This window comes from Spea bombifrons, chromosome 1 (assembly GCF_027358695.1).
Source record: "Spea bombifrons isolate aSpeBom1 chromosome 1, aSpeBom1.2.pri, whole genome shotgun sequence".
In the NCBI taxonomy this organism is placed as follows: Eukaryota; Metazoa; Chordata; class Amphibia; order Anura; family Pelobatidae; genus Spea; species Spea bombifrons.
Window position 1 is genome coordinate 55,114,211 of NC_071087.1, and position 18,554 is coordinate 55,132,764.

Here is an 18,554-nt window from a genome sequence, read left to right on the forward strand (position 1 = left end):
TAAAAATATATTTTTTATATTTTTTTACCATACCCCAAGAGGTTCATTTTTTATATGTGCTTTAAACGGTATATTGGGTACCTAGTGTTGTGGGAATTAGTGGGGGAATTAGTTAGATATGGTTAGGGTTTGGTAGGGATTAAAAGAAAAACCTATTTAGAAAATTATATAGAAATATAGGGTGGTTAACAGATATATTTATGGTATTATGTATAGATATAGCTGCAAAACTGTGAATAAATGTGTTATTTTTTTTAACTCCAATTTTCAAAAATGTTATTAAAAAATTAATTCCTTCCATATATGAATATGGTTTAAAGAATAGCCAAAGATGTCCTGAAAGAAATTCTTTATGTTGGCACACTAAATGAGAGCACGGTTGAAGAAGGGCATAGCAAAAACATACAAATTGCTCTGGTGCTATAGAGTAAAAAAAAGCCCTGGTCCTTAAGGGTAGAAAAACGTGGCCATGGAAATACATGTATAGAGAGTATACATCAGGGAGGACGGACAGCTTTCAACCTGAGGGTGCAGTTTATCAAAGTGGCCCACTAATATATCGGCCCAAAACATATGTGGCAGACAGGACACTCAGCATAAGCTGTCCAACCCTGCCCAAGTCATATTCACCAAATGAGGCTCCTTATAATATACTTAAGAAAGGATTCTATGCAGTGCAGTATAGTGATGTAAATGTTGTTTAAAGCATTTCTTCTCCTTCGTGCCTAGACAGTCCAGTCAATTGTTAAATGCCCCAGGGGACATCGGGACTGTTTTTCCAAGTGGAAAAGACATGGAGGCTGGCATGCTTTAAAAGATATATTTTCGCTCTGAATCTGGCCCTGTGGATATATGTTGGACTGCTGGTATCATGAAAAAAAAAAAAAAGAGAACAGCTTCTGGCAGTGGTCCAAAACCAACAAATCAAAACAGCTTAGGGGCAATTTCCCTCTTGCCCTCCCTTGTCAGCTATTCATTACTATAAATGGAACAAATACTTGAAAGAACTGTGTGAATTGGCCAAGTTCTTCTTGTAAATAAAATCTGTATGTAAATGCGTTAAGATTCTAGAATTTATTGATTAACAATATTTTACTTTATGTTAATTTATGTTAACTTAGTCAAGGCCAAGTCAGTATTTAAGGATAAGAAGAAAACGAATACCACTGGTTCTTACAAAGACAAAACCCTAGACAGTTCTAGGTCATTGTTAATTATGTATCATTAAAAAACAACAACAAAAAACATTCCCATTGGTTTTCCAACGGTGGGAATGTTCACTTCATTAATACAGGGTTATCATATGTGTCAGTTAAAAAATGGTCCATTGTGTCTCACTGTAAGAATTTTTAAAAAAAAAAGAGTTCAGTGAAGTCTTCCTCGTGGTCACGCATGTGAACAAACTTAAAGTAAATTCATATTTTAAACACCCTTGATAAGTACTACTTAAGGGGCAATGTGGATGCTTTGTATGAATTCTATGTTATTGAGACATGCTGTGTTTCACAATCTTCACCATTATAAGGGTTATACTTTAAATGGCAAACGTAATTAAATCCCTGATTTTCATTTTCTCCGCCAGGTATTTTACCAGCAAGAATCTTTTTTAAATTTTACATGGAAACTGTAATTTTTATTCAAAAGCATTCAGTAAGAGGTTTGCCAGTCCGGGCCTCAATTGAGATTTTACATTACATTAACTGAATAAGAAATGTAGTTCAGATATTGTTAATTTTGTAAATGATGATTGTAGCTGGAAACGGATGATTTTAAAGGAATGTTTTCATAAGCGTACATAGGCCTTTTAACAGCAACCATCACTCCACGTTATGACTTTGCATCACATTTATATGGGTGCCCCCCTTTTACCCCCCCTAATTGACTCATTGGACCTTAAGCAAATGCTTAAGCTGCCTATATAAACGTGTCACCCTGCTCCCAATCTTATTTTGGAGGTGAAACCTATAGTGAATCTTCCTTCTGCCACTTATCCTATAATTGCAGAATAGTTCTGTAACAGTGGAAGCCACCTGGATGACAGGATTAGAGAGGAAAGCCTGTTCTCAATATTGTCTTGGGACCAGGCAAAGACAAAGTATTTGAAGAATGTTAATGGAATGCTTCAGTGGAGAACTTCAGAGCCCAAGACAATCGGCAGCCTTCTTTGACACCCTTTGTAAACCATGGAATTCCATGGCAACGGGATCTCAAGAATGACTTTTCATTAATAATGTAAAAAAGTATTCTTATGAATTGTTATATTGCAGCTACCTTGTACAAAACAAAAAGCAATACAGATACTACTATTACGTCCTTATTTGTGAAATTTGGTAGGGTAATTCAAACTCTTTCTTTTTCAGATCAGTTGGAGCCTTTGTTCCAAGCTCTTTTTTGTAAATACTCTTTCATATTAAAGCTAATTGAAAATATGTCTCATTTTGTAAGTATATTAAATGTCGCTTGGGTATTATTTTGGCTTCTTAGCTATTGTATGGGAAGACGCAAGAAAATGTAAACTAATGGTATAAGACATCATACCATTTCACCACATATTCATTTGAGTTTTAATATATATATACACATCTTTTTTTAGATTTATTCCTGAAGCTTTTGAACTGCTCATATATTAGTCTTGAGTCTTTTTTTTATATGTTGAACAGATGACGTGAATCAACTTCTATTATCTGTTTTCTCGCAGGGCAAACTCTATTTTATTAGTGACCAGGGCAATGTTAGTAAGTGGGTGCATCCTACAGGTGGTAAATAGTTTGCCTAGAGAACATGGAACTCCAAGGCTGGGCATGGTCTCTAGGACATTTTCTTCTACCTGCCATAAGGTAACACTATAGGCAGCTATTCTAATAGTTTTATTTATGCCATGCTCATTTTCTTTTGTTTTCTGTTTAAAAGTAATGATTACTCTACAAAAAAAAATCAAATAATATTTTTCCAAAAAAGCTATTTTATTGAACAAATATATAAATTCTACATATAGTACATATACCTGTTTTGTATTTTTATATTGTTTTATGATGTGCATAAGGTTCTCCTGAAAAATACGCAAGTAACACAATTATAGGGATTTAGTGGGGAAAAATGGGGAAAATTGAAAATGTCAGTAGCATAACTAAATCATTTTAAAAGTTCAAGAATGTTAGTCTAATCTTCGGGCCAGGAAATCCATATGACAACAGTTAATGATCATTTGCATTGCTCCCAGTGTTCCCACAGAAGAATGAAGAGGCCGTTGTAATTGTCACCGGCAGCCTATAGCTATCATATTAACCAAGTAATTTAGTCAGCTATCGGCTTCCTGAGAACTTCATGCCCCTGTCAATTTTTTTGCCTGGAGCTAGAGAAATAAACTGTCGGAGCATATACGTATTAGGGGTATCATTTGACAAGCACAAGGGGTCTAGTCAAGGAAGGAAGGAAGGAGCTCATTGTTTAGGGTGGTGCCAATGAGTTACAGATTGCCCACCCCTTGCCCTGAGGGTAGAGGTAAAATTCCCGGGCTTGGCTGTAGACTCATTGAAAAGGAGGATTCAAAATACAAAAGATCTTAGCGATAATTGAGAAATCATTGGCTATATTGGAATGCTTTGTATAGAGGTACACTAATTCCATTAACCTATTCCTGTCATTTTGCTGCGGGTGATACTAGTTGTAGACCATATTGAGTCATATTTTATAGAAACAACATATATTGTGATCACTGTGAGATTATGACATCAGCTTGGGTGAGCAATATATTCCTGTCCATTGTGCAAGCACATCACTTCATTGTCGTAGATTAAGGTCTAAGACAGACCCCAACCTTTTTGGCACCAGGGAACGGTTTTGTGGAAGACAATTTTTCCTCGGACCGCAGGCGAGGTGTTTTGGGTTTGATTCAAGTGCATTATATTTATTGTGCATTTTACTTCTATTATTAATAAATTTAAAATATAATTAAATATATTTGCAACTTCTCTTGTTGTCTTTCCATCCATAAAAAGCACATAAAATTGTGCCACTCTACCCCCCAGATATGCTTTATGCCCCCAGATATGACACTCTGCTCCCCTGATATGACACTCTGCCTCCTGATATGCTTTATGCCCCCAGATATGCTTTATGTTCCCCTGATATGATACTCTTCCCCAGGGCCGGACTGGGACTGAAAAGCAGCCCTGGAAAAATTTGGAGACCAGCCCCATATAGTTTATCTCACGGTGAAGCTCTTATACCCACACACACCCCTTATACACACCCGAGTCACACTATGTGCCATTCTTTTTATCTCATTATTTGTATTAAAATGCCAGAAAGCAAAAGTGTTAAAAGGCCCTAATAAATGAAATACATTACACATAATGGGATCAAAACATTTACTACGGCGAACATTTTTAGATGAAAGAGTTCCATTTTATTCAGTGGAACAAAACACTGATCACATTATTCTTCACGATATTCTGGTAAGAAACTTTTATTTCTTTATTAATTCATGTAGACTATTTTTTTCCATATTTAATAAAAGCTATGATTCAGACATGTTTGGTTTTTATTTCCTTTCATTTGACAACCTACCCCCGAGTTATGCACCTCTGCCCCCAGGCTTGCCACTCTGCCCCCTGATATGCCTTCTAACCCCCTATATGCCACTCTGCCTCCAGAAATGCCTTATACCCCCTATATGCCACTCTGTCCCATGATATGCCTTCTAACCCCCATATGCCACTCTGCCATATAGGGGATTAAAAGGCATATCATGGGACAGAGTGGCATATAGTGGGTATAAGGCATTCCTGGAGGCAGAGTGGCATGAAGGGGGTTAAAAGGCATATCATGGGGCACTCTGCCTCCAGAAAAGCCTTATGCCCCCCTATATGCCACTCTGCCTCCCTGATATGCCTCAACCCTCCTATATGCCCCTCTGCCCCGTGATATGCCTTTTAACCCCCGTTATGCCACTCTGCCTCCAGATATGCTGTTGACCCCCTATATGTCACTCTGCATCCAGAAATGCCTTATACCCCTATATGCCACTCTGGCATATAGGGGGTTAAAAGGCATATCATGGGACAGAGTGGCATATAGGGGGTATAAGGCATTTCTGGAGGCAGAGTGGCATGAAGGGGGTTAAAAGGCATATCATGGGGCACTCTGCCTCCAGAAAAGCCTTATGCCCCCCTATATGCCACTCTGCCTCCCTGATATGCCTCAACCCTCCTATATGCCCCTCTGCCCCGTGATATGCCTTTTAACCCCCTTTTTGCCACTCCACCTCCAGATATGCCTTTTGACCCCCTATATGTCACTCTGCATCCAGAAATGCCTTATACCCCTATATGCCACTCTGTCCCATGATATGCCTTCTAACCCCCTATATGCCACTCTGCCATATAGGGGGTTAAAAGGCATATCATGGGACAGAGTGGCATATAGGGGGGTATAAGGCATTTCTGGAGGCAGAGTGGCATAAAGGGGGTTAAAAGGCATATCATGGGCCACTCTGCCTACAGAAAAGCCTTATGCCCCCTATATGCCACTCTGCCTCCCCAATATGATTTATACCCTCCTATATGCCCCTCTGCCCCATGACATCCCTTTGAACTCCCGTTATGCCACTCTGCCTCCAGATATGCTGTTGACCCCCTATATGTCACTCTGCATCCAGAAATGCCTTATACCCCTATATGCCACTCTGGCATATAGGGGGTTAAAAGGCATATCATGGGACAGAGTGGCATATAGGGGGTATAAGGCATTTCTGGAGGCAGAGTGGCATGAAGGGGGTTAAAAGGCATATCATGGGGCACTCTGCCTCCAGAAAAGCCTTATGCCCCCCTATATGCCACTCTGCCTCCCTGATATGCCTCAACCCTCCTATATGCCCCTCTGCCCCGTGATATGCCTTTTAACCCCCTTTTTGCCACTCCACCTCCAGATATGCCTTTTGACCCCCTATATGTCACTCTGCATCCAGAAATGCCTTATACCCCTATATGCCACTCTGTCCCATGATATGCCTTCTAACCCCCTATATGCCACTCTGCCATATAGGGGGTTAAAAGGCATATCATGGCACAGAGTGGCATATAGGGGGGTATAAGGCATTTCTGGAGGCAGAGTGGCATAAAGGGGGTTAAAAGGCATATCATGGGCCACTCTGCCTACAGAAAAGCCTTATGCCCCCTATATGCCACTCTGCCTCCCCAATATGATTTATACCCTCCTATATGCCCCTCTGCCCCATGACATCCCTTTTAACTCCCGTTATGCCACTCTGCCTCCAGATATGCTGTTGACCCCCTATATGTCACTCTGCATCCAGAAATGCCTTATACCCCTATATGCCACTCTGGCATATAGGGGGTTAAAAGGCATATCATGGGACAGAGTGGCATATAGGGGGTATAAGGCATTTCTGGAGGCAGAGTGGCATGAAGGGGGTTAAAAGGCATATCATGGGGCACTCTGCCTCCAGAAAAGCCTTATGCCCCCTATATGCCACCCTGCCTCCCCGATATGCTTTATACCCACCTATATGCTCCTCTGCCCCATGATATACCTTTTAACCCCCTTTATGCCACTCTGCCTCCAGATATGCCTTTTGACCCCCTATATGTCACTCTGCATCCAGAAATGCCTTATACCCCTATATGCAACTCTGGCATATAGGGGGTTAAAAGGCATATCATGGGACAGAGTGGCATATAGGGGGGTGTAAGGCATTTCTGGAGGCAGAGTGGCATATAGGGGGACACACTTACATACACACACATGCCGATTTTTTTTGTTTTTAACAAATACAAAAAACATTATACAGTACAAAAAATACATTATTTTACTCACCTTCTACTTCTCTTGACTTCCTGGTAGCTGCACACCGTTCTCCTCTATGCTGACAGCCAGGATGCCACTGACCTGACATCCGGTGCTGCAGCAGTGCGAGGGGGCGGAGCTTCCACCTCACGCGGCTCCCATCACTATGCAGCCATAAGACTGCCGAGAATGTAATCTAAACGGCCGGTGCGTGCTGATGCCGCCGGCCGGAGGAGCTACTTTAACACTTTTTTTTATTTATTTATGTGGTAAGCTGGATCGGCTTGCCATATAAAGTAAAAAAAAAGTATTAAAGCAGAGGCGGCCGGCGGCATCAGCACGCATCGGCCGTTCAGATTACATTCCCAGCAATCTGATGGCCGCATAGTGATGGGAGCAGCGTGAGGGGTGAAAGGTCAGTGCGAGGGGGCGGAGCTTTCACCCCTCACACTGCTCCCATCACTAGACGGCCATCGCACACGGCCGCTGGGTGCTGATGCCGGCCGGGCGGCCTGCCGCATTAGCACCCAGCGGCTGCTTTGATTAGTTTTCGGGCAGCCTGGGGGGCAGCTCAGCGGCTGTCTTCATGGCCACCCAGCCCACGGACCTTCCGGCCCACCGGGAAATTTCCCGGTATCCCGGTGGGCCAGTCCGGCCCTGCTCTTCCCCTTGATATGCTTTATGCCCCCCAGGTATGCCACTCTGCTCCCATGATATGACACTCTGCCTTATGATATGCTTTATGCCCTCCTGATATAGGGTGACCACATTTTTTTTCTGTCACTATGAATACTATGAACCAGATGAGATTACACACACAGGTGTGTGTGTGTATATATATATATATATATATATATATTTCCAGAGAAATGATACACAGCCCATTCATTCCCTCCCACGTGAGGGCCAGATCTTCTAGGGCCCCCTGGAAATTATCAAATAATAAATAAAAAATAAAATAAAACTTACTTCAGCTTGTGTAGCAGGATCAGTACTTCTTCCTAAAAGATCAGAACTTCACAAGGAGAAAAACAAAATAAAATGCTTAGTGAAGTATTATCGGTATCAGCAATAAGTATATATATATATATATATATATATATATATGTGATAGATATAGTGCATTCACTCTTTTATGAGCAGTATACCGCTCACTATATTCAGTGCTTTTAATTGGACCTCTCAGGTTTCAAGTATGAGATTGTCATATTCCTCCAGTCTTCATTCTCAATACTTTTTCAATGAAGCTTTTTGCCACTGGGATTTTGCCACTCCCTAATCCTAGTGGCTTTTTGCCACTGGGATTAGGGAGACAGTATTCTTCTACATTTACTTGAGGCAGGGGTGACCCTAGTGTTACTTATCTCCTTATCTCATTTGGGAGGCCGCCTCCACATGGATACTATGTTTCCATAATTCCACCCATATTACCATGTTCATTATACACGCTTCTGCCTTAGATTCCTAGTTCCAAGACTGGCCCCATTTCCAATCCTTTCTGCTACATTCAAAGACTTTTAGGCTCTCGTATTTTTTAAGCTAACCCAGTAGTTTTTAAGGTTCTTTAATCATAGCTTTTTATGTGCATTTCCTTCCGGAGAAGTGATCTTTCTGCACTGTATGAAGCTATATGCTGGTATTAAGCTTCAGAAGGCACTCCACGGATGGAATGTGTTGGTCTGTACTGAAAGAGGCACTGCTCTGAGAGTATTCTTATTCTTACACTATTAAATGATTAAAACATATTGTTTAGTAAATAATAGTTTTAGTACTAAGTGGACCCTTAAAATTTGACTCATATGAAACTCAATTGTGCTCACCTACTTTTTTCCCAACAGCAACTTGCCTGTTCTCTACAGATACATTAGTATAGAATTGTAGATGTTTATTGTAGTTTACCAACAGATGGTGATTGGATGTGCTCTTGTATCAGACCATTTAGGTCAACATTACTAAGGATTTTTGGGTTGTGTTTGGGTTTTTTTTTACAGCTTACTCATGCTGCCCTACCATTGACCTCAGTATCTGGTCTGAGGTCACCACCTTATCCTAGGGTGAGATGTAGTTCAGGGCATGCACCATGTCACGTGTAAGTCTTTGTGCTGCAGTAGCCACTAATTATACCAAACTACTTTATGAGTTGAGTTACTCTCTGATCTACTAAGGACTGACTTGCGGCCACCCAAACGCATTCTCACTTCCCTAAGTGACCTGTAGTTGAACTGTAGACAGCAGAGGTAAAAAGTAGATTTAGCTGACATTACCATTGAATTGTCAACAATACATTATATGGTCCACCAATATGCTGGGGAAAGGGGAAATAAATATCAGAATGGATGCACTACATCTAGTGAATAAAGCAAGGACGCCACCTATTCACAGTGCTAAATGTAATTCAGATTTAAAAAATATGGGGCAGACCATTGGCAGACCTAAATTAGAACACAAATTTGACTCATGCTTTTGCTTGCCATGCCATAAAGTGCATTCTCACATGTACAAATAGAACGCAGTCCTATTTTTATGTCAGCTTCCCTTGCTCCTATTTTTCAGATCTATCCCATGTTCTCTGTTTCATCAGGTTCTACCAGCGACATATTTATGTTTAATGCTGGTTTTAATGCTGGCTTGGTCCAGGGCATCTCCCTCAGTTGCCCACTCTGCAGATGCCAGCCTTACTGCTAAGCACCAGGACATGATGTCATTTACCCTTCACTCAGTGACATATCCCGGCCTAGGCTGACTAGGCCTAAGGTATCAGGTATATGTCATACCTTGCTGCATTGTGCCTTAAAGGTGACCAGCACCTTGAAAAGCATTCAGGAACACACCTGCCTCTACCTATTAATGATATGTAGTGCCGGGAAACCTCATGTTTTGGAGGCTGCGTCAACTAAGTGGAAGTTGGGCTGTTCCTCTCCTGGATCTGCCTTCCTAGGTTGGCCAGAAAATGCCTTTGGGTAGCACTGTTGATTGAGTAAGCTAAGCTATGATTTGGCTGCTGGCCTGTGTATTTCTATGTACTTTGGAGATGCAGAGACAAATGGCACTTACAAACAAGTAAGTAGGTTATATCATATGAGCTACTTGGATGGCATTATGTATAAGGATATGGTACCCGGTTTGGAATAATGATTGAAATAATTTAACCAATATGTTTCCAAATATATTGTCAGTTAATACATTATGGTGGTGCAAGTTGGTACAGCCCTTACAAATATAGGAGTGTATGGATGACTAAGTTGTGTTGACTTCTGTATATACATGGTGAAGCTGTTAATGTTTGTGATATGTGCTGTGTGTGTATTCTGTGCCTATTCCTCCTTTAATGTTTAAATTATATGATAAGATTGATTGTGGTTAGTATTTTTAAACAGTTGAATTGCCTTGAAATGTGTGTGTGGCAAAGAGCGATTTTTGAAGTCTCTGATGCAATTTGTGATTTTGTGATGAAGCCAAACATTGGCAGATTTGTTAATGTTTACAGTATCCACAATGATATGAGACAAAGAAAGGCCTTAGATGTCGATTTGTTCTAAGCTTAGAACTCAGATGGCATAGTTATTGTCTGTGAAAGTTTGACTTGAACAGTGGTTACGAGAACATTGACTTGTGTCTAAGACCTTTTCTGTACTGGGATAAGAGCCTCTTTGTTGGGCAGTTCTTTTGGGTTAATGGGGTACAGCTATAGTAAGGGATACAGAAAAAAAAGAAGGAAAAATTCCAAATAAAACATAATTATGGTGTTAGTAAGTAAAGAAACTAGCACATGAAAGTAGTTCTTCTGTGTTTTGGGACATGCTGGATCTCTCCGTATTGTTTCCCTCACAAGCTCCATCTAATAGCCGAGCTTGAGAGTCCTATCACGGGAACTGAAGAGCACCCTCTGTATGGGCTCTTTTCACGAGGCAGCCCATGATATCTCTTTGTTAAATTCACCTTTTATGTGAATGAGTGAGCAACAGTGCAAAGGTTCGTGGGAGAAGTTATAGACTATTTCATGGCTGGTTCAATTATAAACTGAGATTTTCTTATAGAGTGAGAAAATGCTTGCCTGCCAAAAAAATGTATTTTTTTTTTAAATTGTTGATTAAAAACATTATTCATTTGGAACTAATGGGTCCCATGATGTAACGTGAACCCGATACGCTCCTGTCTCCTCGTGCCGGTTCAAAATAGTTTAGAAAGGGTCCAGGTTGAAAGGGCCCCTTTCTAAATAATTTTGAAGTGGTACGAGGAGACAGGAACAAAAGGCAGGGGTCGCACCGGGCCCCCTAGAGGCACGGACCCCGTGCTGCGCCCCCTGTAATTATGCTACTGCGGCTTCCTTTTAGAAGAGCACTGAAGGTATCCACATACTTGTCCACATATAAAAGCTAGGTGCTGATCATCCTGTGGGCACCTACTTTTTGTGACTAGTTCCTTGATTTTATATTAAACCCTGCTTTCAGAAAATTGCTAGAAGTACTATGTTGCTTTTGGTGCTTTCTCATACCTCAGCATTACCATGCAATTGGTGCTTCTCCAAGCATAATGAGCAACACCATCGGCTACATTAGAGCCCCTAGTATTAAAAATGTAAATAAAATCTTAGCCAATCTGGATTAATAATGGTTTTTGAACCCCAATGTTCAGTTCTTTAATATGAAACAAAGAAAACATTGAATGGTTAAAAAGTGTCCACGAAGGCCACGATGTATAACTGGATTTCTATTTCTTCATCTTCTGGGGCTGCACTCCAGGGATATGGGATATGTGATCCCTTTCCTTCCCTTCCCGGCCTGAAAGAAGATCATAAACATTTATATTTTCTGATCACAATTGCCGTGTGTGCACTATTAAAAGAAAAATGTGCAATAGTGAGAGCAAAAAATAAAACATAAATAGTGTACTGGTAATTTCAGGCCCCAAACCAAAGGCTGGCATAGCAGCCTGGTCCACAACACACAAGCCAAAAGGTTGATTAAAAACGAATCTAGTGTAAAGGGTCACAAGTGAAAACCTTCATGTATGTGTACAAAAAACACTTAAAATAATGCACCATTTGTAATACACACCTAGAATTATGATCGTGTTTTTTATTCTTGAAATAAAATCTTTTATTTAGACGATAAAACATCAAAAACAATTGCATGATCAACGAGACAAACTACTTGCATACGTTATTTAGTACCGAGAAGCAGCGCAGGGCAATTTATTTACAGTACAAACTCCCATTTTACGTTGAACACAGGAATACAGTAATAACAGAGATGTACATTTTTAGACAAAGGGCATCAGGAATCACTTGACATGTTCGAAACAGACCTGGGGAAATGGGGTGGTGGTGTGACCAGGATGGGTATGGTGTGTCGGCTTGGGACAAAGTGATGTAGAATCAGCTTATCCGGAATGATCTAATTGAACCCCAGCATCAAGTATTGTATTCATGCAGTTGAGTGGTCCTATGCAAAGCAAACAAGTGGTCCATACGTGGGCCAGCCCTTTGCTCTTTAGGATGGCCCTGAGGAGGGGAAGGTTTTAAACAAATATCTCTCTTGTAGGCTAGATAACTATATTGGATGGGCAGATTATTTATTTCTCAGTAAGCACAAACTCAATTTTGTTTTGTACCAAAAGGAAATTTAACACAAGCTATTTATTGTTTATGCTTAACTGAGATTTTAAATGCTGTACAACTCTGCTTTCTTGTTGCTTTCTTGTAAGGAGTAATGACTAAATTGTTGCCATTTTTGTTCACCTGCATTCTTAATCTTTTGTTTGTACCGTTACCCACAAACAATATTTTTCTACATATTCTTGGATTAGTTTGGTAAACTCTTTACTGTCTCTTTCAGGGTACTTTGAGGGTCAAAGGTTTTTCTGGTTCTATAGGAATTTTTTTGAACAAAGGGTGTTCTGCATCGGGCAACTCGAATAGTTCAAAGGCATAGGTACCTAAACCATTTTGAAACACACATGTTGAAATGCTTGGGTCATAGGAGAACATGCTTGGTTAATTGTTATATCAGCTTACAGAACAGAGTAGAGGCATTACATTTTAGTAATAAGGGATAATAATGTTGAGAGGCCAACTCTCAAACTCAAACTGTGAGAGAAAGGTCTACCCTTTGCTCACACATCAACTAATGATAATAGAGCTTGTCACAGCAATATAATCTTCAGTTGAACCAAACATGTCATTCTCTGTTACCCATCACAACTACACCCTATAATTGTGATGAGCCCCTTCTCCCATCTGGACCAACCATTTCTAATTGAGGGGTAGGGCTGTGAGGGAGTATATTTGGGAAGTTCTCATTCAGGCTCAGACTGGCCATCTGTCATACCAGGCAAATGCCGTCAGTGCCCCATACTCACCCAATTGGCAGATTCAGTGGCAGAACGGGGGCTGCAGTGTGCAGCCAGGGGCTGGATATGCTCAGCTGCACACTACCCAAGCAATGTGAGGATAGGCATATCTAGCCCTCGAACGCATTTATGTCATCAGGTGGTCTCTGCATGTTTTATATGTATACACGATAAAAGGGGCCATCTGGTCTTACCGTTCATACAATTGTTCGTGAAAAAGAAAAGGCAGTGCTTGTTTTATCTACAAACAGGTCACCAGTCTTTATTCTAAGGAAAAGAACTGAATACCATTAAATAAATGCACAAAATTATTGAATCAATTATGTCTGGTCAAAGCCTTAATGGAGCATTAATTAATGGAAAAAATGTAGACTGGTGTTTCCATTTATTCCTGCTTATAAAAAAGACATGCGTTTCGCTATCTAGCTGTTAGCTTTCTCAGTCCTTTTACACCATGCCAAAATGTTGAAATTTGATATTAGAAATACGGTACTACTTTCTCTTGTCTTTTTGGCCTTTCTGTTGATTTTTTATTTGGACAATCCACCATGGAAAGATTCCAGTATTTTTTCAGCCAGATTATATTTCTTTTCCTGTCACAATACCACTTAGACCCCTATCAAATACTGTAAGAAATGCAAACAGGATGCTTTATCAGCTAGACAGTATCACACTTCTCTTCAAGGTTACATACATGCCAAAAAACATTCCCCATTTATTCTTGCCTCATATACTGTGTATATAATATAATATATATATATATATATATATATATATATATATATATATATATATATAGAATAGATAATTCCATCAGACCAAACTAAGGAAGTACAGAAGTTTTCACAGAGAATAAATAAATATATTCTATGAAAAGTTCTGTACTTCCTTAGTTCACTTTTGTCTGATAGATTTATCTATTTGCTGGTATCTTGTGAGTTGTTACTTATGGTTTCCCACGTTTTCAGTGATATGGCTCGTCCAGAACCAAAAATATTAACCATGAGATGATTGTATAGACCTCCCCTCCTAGTTTGCATATCACTGTACTTTACATGATAATGTTGTTCAATGAAATACTTCACAATGTTACCAAATTATCCTTTATACTGGTGGCATTAGATATCTACTAATATACATTTGTTGCGCAACAGATAACAATCCGGTTGGTGCTAAACTACAACCATAAATCTCAGAGTCATCAGATTTCCTTCTCCCAGAAGTGTACCGGGTGTTTTTTTCTGAAATCTTTGGGTGTTTTGGTCGGTTCCCCCGAATGGAGACTCCAGACACTGAGCCTCTGCATCAGCCTGCTGCTCATCCTCTTCATCTGGCATTCAGTAGTAGTATGCACAGTATATTTAGTAAGGAATCACCCAGTAGGGGTCACATGATATCACGTGATCCCAGAGTACTAGCGCTCATACCACATGCAGCATGTGTGCGTCTCTGCACATGCACAGGTTAGCATTTCTATTAACAACATTGTAAGATATACTCTTTTTTGGACAACTTTTTGAAATATGTAGTCATAGAATATTCATCAGTATGAATTAAGAGCATAAACCCAACATCCTTTGCTGTGTAGTTGGTAATTGATACAAAATATCCAATTGGACATTAAGAAAATTGTGGAGCATATGATTGTTTTAGTAATGTTTTTAAGGGTTGTTATATTGTGCTGTGCCTACTGTATGCTTTTTCCTGTAGCCATGTTTCAAGAAGGGTAGACTAGATGTAATTAAACCTAGAAGCCCAATGTATTGTCTTTTACATCATGAAGTGAAGAAGGGTAAATGTGCTTTCTAAGGCTACAGGGAATCACCAGGCCTTCTTCTTCTGGGGCCACATTCTCTAAAGGCACATGGAGCCCTTTCCTTCTCTCCTTGGCAAAAAGACCAAGGGAGAGCAGGATTTTCATGGTCCTCCTCCAAAAGTTGAGTCACAAAAGTGTTCAAGACAAAGTGGGAACCAAAAGGCAACTGACTCCATTATGACATTTTCAGTGCAATAAAATTGGGTACTCGCATACCCCCACACATAAGCACCACAGCAATGAGCACCCAGGTGGACCTGGGGCTTCTTTGCTTGGAGTTCTTTGAATCCTCAGCCCTAGGGCCAGAAGATGAAGGTACTCACAGGTACTCATTGGATCAAGGTACTCACAGGTGCCTTTCCCACAGGTACTTATTGGGCAGTTGATTATTTTCTTTCGTCACAATCTATGTTTGATAGGCGGAAAAGATACTGGGGTTAAGAGATCTGCTATATATTGAAATGGAGTTTATTATGTATGTATTCTATTATTATTATTGACTATTATTAGAACATACTTTTCCTAATGGATAGCTGTGCCAGCAAGTGTTTTCCTCCTATGCTTGTGTGACAAAACATGCCGCTTTGTTTTACACTCCAGAGCTATGAAACATTGCTATTATTTTATATTGAAAAAAGACACAGGCTTGGAGAATCACCATAAAGAAATGGGACTAAACCAGGACTAAAAAAATCAAAATATATATTGTTCTGTATCTGGGCTTTTTGTTTAAGCAAAAAATATTTGAATTGGCTTCAAGCTAAAATTAACCCCTTTATACCCAGACCCACACCGACCCTAAAAACCCCTGTGTTTGTGTGTGGGGGGGGTTTCAACAATAACTCTTTCATGTCAAGAACGAAACAAGCAACTTGGTGTAACTTGCTCGGTCAGCTTTTATAATACTACAATCCACTAAATGTGCTTACCAAGATAAATGTGAAAATATGGAAGTATGTATTATGAGTAAAAAAATGACAAAGCAAATATTGTTTTTTCACATAACTGTAGTTACCAAGAACCTCTCTCTCTTTGCTATTCTGCTTGTAGCAATATTATTTGTTGGACTTTTACTTGTTTATCCTAAAGTCTGTTTTAGCTATCAGACTCACACACCACACGTTATCTCGTCTAATCGCTGAACTGTGTTATGTGACATATTCTGTAGGTGGTAAATCTGAAACATTTTTTTTTTTTTAGTTTCAGCCATGGGAGATAGCCGCACCTTATTATTCTTGTGTTTGCGAAACCCGTGGCAAGCAATGCTCAGGATAACAGCTCGCTCAACTAGCCTTATATAATGTCATGTAATATTGAATGACAGGTCTATCTCATAAAGCAGTTATTCCCAGGTTGGTTCTAAGTAACCCATTACCATAGTTTAGTTATTACCGCACTGCGTTTCAATAGAGATATCCGAAAAACTTGGACTGATGGTGTGCCTGGACTATTTTGCTGGACCCACTGGCAAACAGTATCATGGAAATAATACATAATTTATCAGATATAGTAAATCAACCCTTTTTTATTTAAAAAAGTTATGGACAAATTACAAAATACAATAAAGAGTTTCATATTTGGTTTTACGGTCAGAGCACATTTTTGGTCTATTTGTATCACTTAGTTATTTGGGGAGCAGTAATTAAAATATAAATACTGAATGACGCACTTTACCATAGTGGAATGTGTATGTTTGTCACTTACCCTGTAGCTGGGCTTTAAAACTTGTTTTGGGACATGTCTTAATCTAGAAACTGAACTTCACACTTTTCTTGGTATTGATAAATGTGTTACTAGTATGAGATGTCGATCATCAGAGCTACATAGATACAGCGATGTAATTATGTTGAGTGCTGATGTCATACTCCTTTGCTTCACTCAGATGGACACACAGAATTGAGCACAACATGCTAGGCTAGACACAGTCCTCCATAGTGTGAATGAGCTAGTTGGGGATATCAGAGATTTCTCTGCCTATTGAGCAGTGGCACACCGGGAGCCCGTTAGGCTATTGTCTTCTGGACTGGCCAACAACCTAGTCAGCGTAGACTAGGATATGCCATAGAGTCTACCAATTTAAATGACTTTAGAACTTAAAATATTGAAGGTGAAGCTTAAGGTGAATTAAGTGAGGGAACCAGGTGATGAAGGGGCCTTGGTAGATGGAAATGCTTTAAGTAGCAGGCACGTTGACAGCTTGTTTGGGCAAAATGTGATGTAATAAAACTACATAGTTAGTGATCCTTTGTCACTTTTACACATATACTGGGGATCGTCAGTTGCCATTCCTCGTTTTACGTTGTTTCTTAACTCCTAACACCAAGGTTGCTACTTAAAAAATGTTCAGTCAAATATACCGTAATTCATAGGGCATATGTATAATTACATGGTGATTATATTGACCTTTGCTGATTGCTCAAAGTTTGGAATGTGTTGGTGTCTATGAAGTCACATAATGTTTACTTTGTATCTGTGTACTTAGAGCTGGCTAAACCCATGTTTGTGTATTAGTGCTAATCCTTCCAAGAGTATTGCGTGCCAAGTTATGTGTGGCTAGAAAAATCAATAAATAATTCCTTAGAGAATCATCCTATTATTTTTCTGTATCCAAGGATGATATAACGCTTTGTGCCATTTCATAATGACTTGGAACTAATGTACATGTTTCAAGGTATTCGAAGAGCATTTTAAAAAGACAATTAGAGGGATTAGTGGTTCAGTTTGCCTCTGGGCATACAAATGTTTTTGGTAAAAATGAGCGTGCTAACCAATCCACTTTACTATAGCTGAATAAAAGTTCATTTTCATCTTGTCCTTCCAGAATTTCTAGATGACTGAGATAATGACCCAAAAGTTATATCCAGCCAGCTCATTCTCCTATGCCTTACTTTCATCATCTGACAAGCACCACATGCAGTATTGCTACACTGCAAATCAATAACGAAGTCATCAAGCGGGGCTAAATTAGTCAAAAAGCATTGCTTCACTGTTTTTGGGTTCCAAAGAGTTGGGCAGTGCATGATTGCACTGTACTGCCATGTGGGGAACTAAAACAAAATAAAAATCTTACTGGTTCATAACTGGTGTATTAGTTTCATAATTTTAATGTTTTCTTTTGTCCACAGGGCAACTGGCTTACACAAAAACATTTCTGTGGAAGAAAACATACCTGTGCTTGGCTCCCCAGGATCCCCAAAACAGTAAGTGATGACACCCTTTAGAGAAGATCATGACACAAATTATTTTTTCTTTTAGTTTGACTTTTAGAAGGACACTTCATTTTTTTTATATTGCTGACCAGACCAGGTGAAGTTCTGCCCTGTAGGTTGTAGAACTAAGTAATTGGTTCTCTTCCAGGAAGTTTTCTGTAACACACACTGCGGAGTTGCACAAGCTGGTCAACAATACAAAAAACGATGTGCACTGTGCAGGCATGTCCAGACCTTTGGGGTCTCCCTAGCCCGACCTAAAGCAACACTCCCAGCTGCCCCCCCCTCTGTGATCGGCCTTTCCATCAATAAAGACAGGGTTGGATGAGTTTGGTGTGGAATAATCTGACTGGCCCACACAGAACTCAGAC

At 39.8% G+C, this 18,554-nt stretch overlaps 1 protein-coding gene across 2 annotated transcripts in view; it reads left to right on the top strand.

Annotated features, from left to right (window-relative positions):
- SHROOM3 (shroom family member 3) overlaps positions 1-18,554 on the top strand; it is a 130,374-nt gene that overhangs the window by 45,147 nt on the left and 66,673 nt on the right. For both annotated transcript variants that reach the window (XM_053461658.1, XM_053461659.1), the window contains one exon: positions 18,100-18,174. In XM_053461658.1, the coding sequence (XP_053317633.1) occupies positions 18,100-18,174 (75 nt within the window). The remainder of the gene's footprint in view (positions 1-18,099; positions 18,175-18,554) is intronic.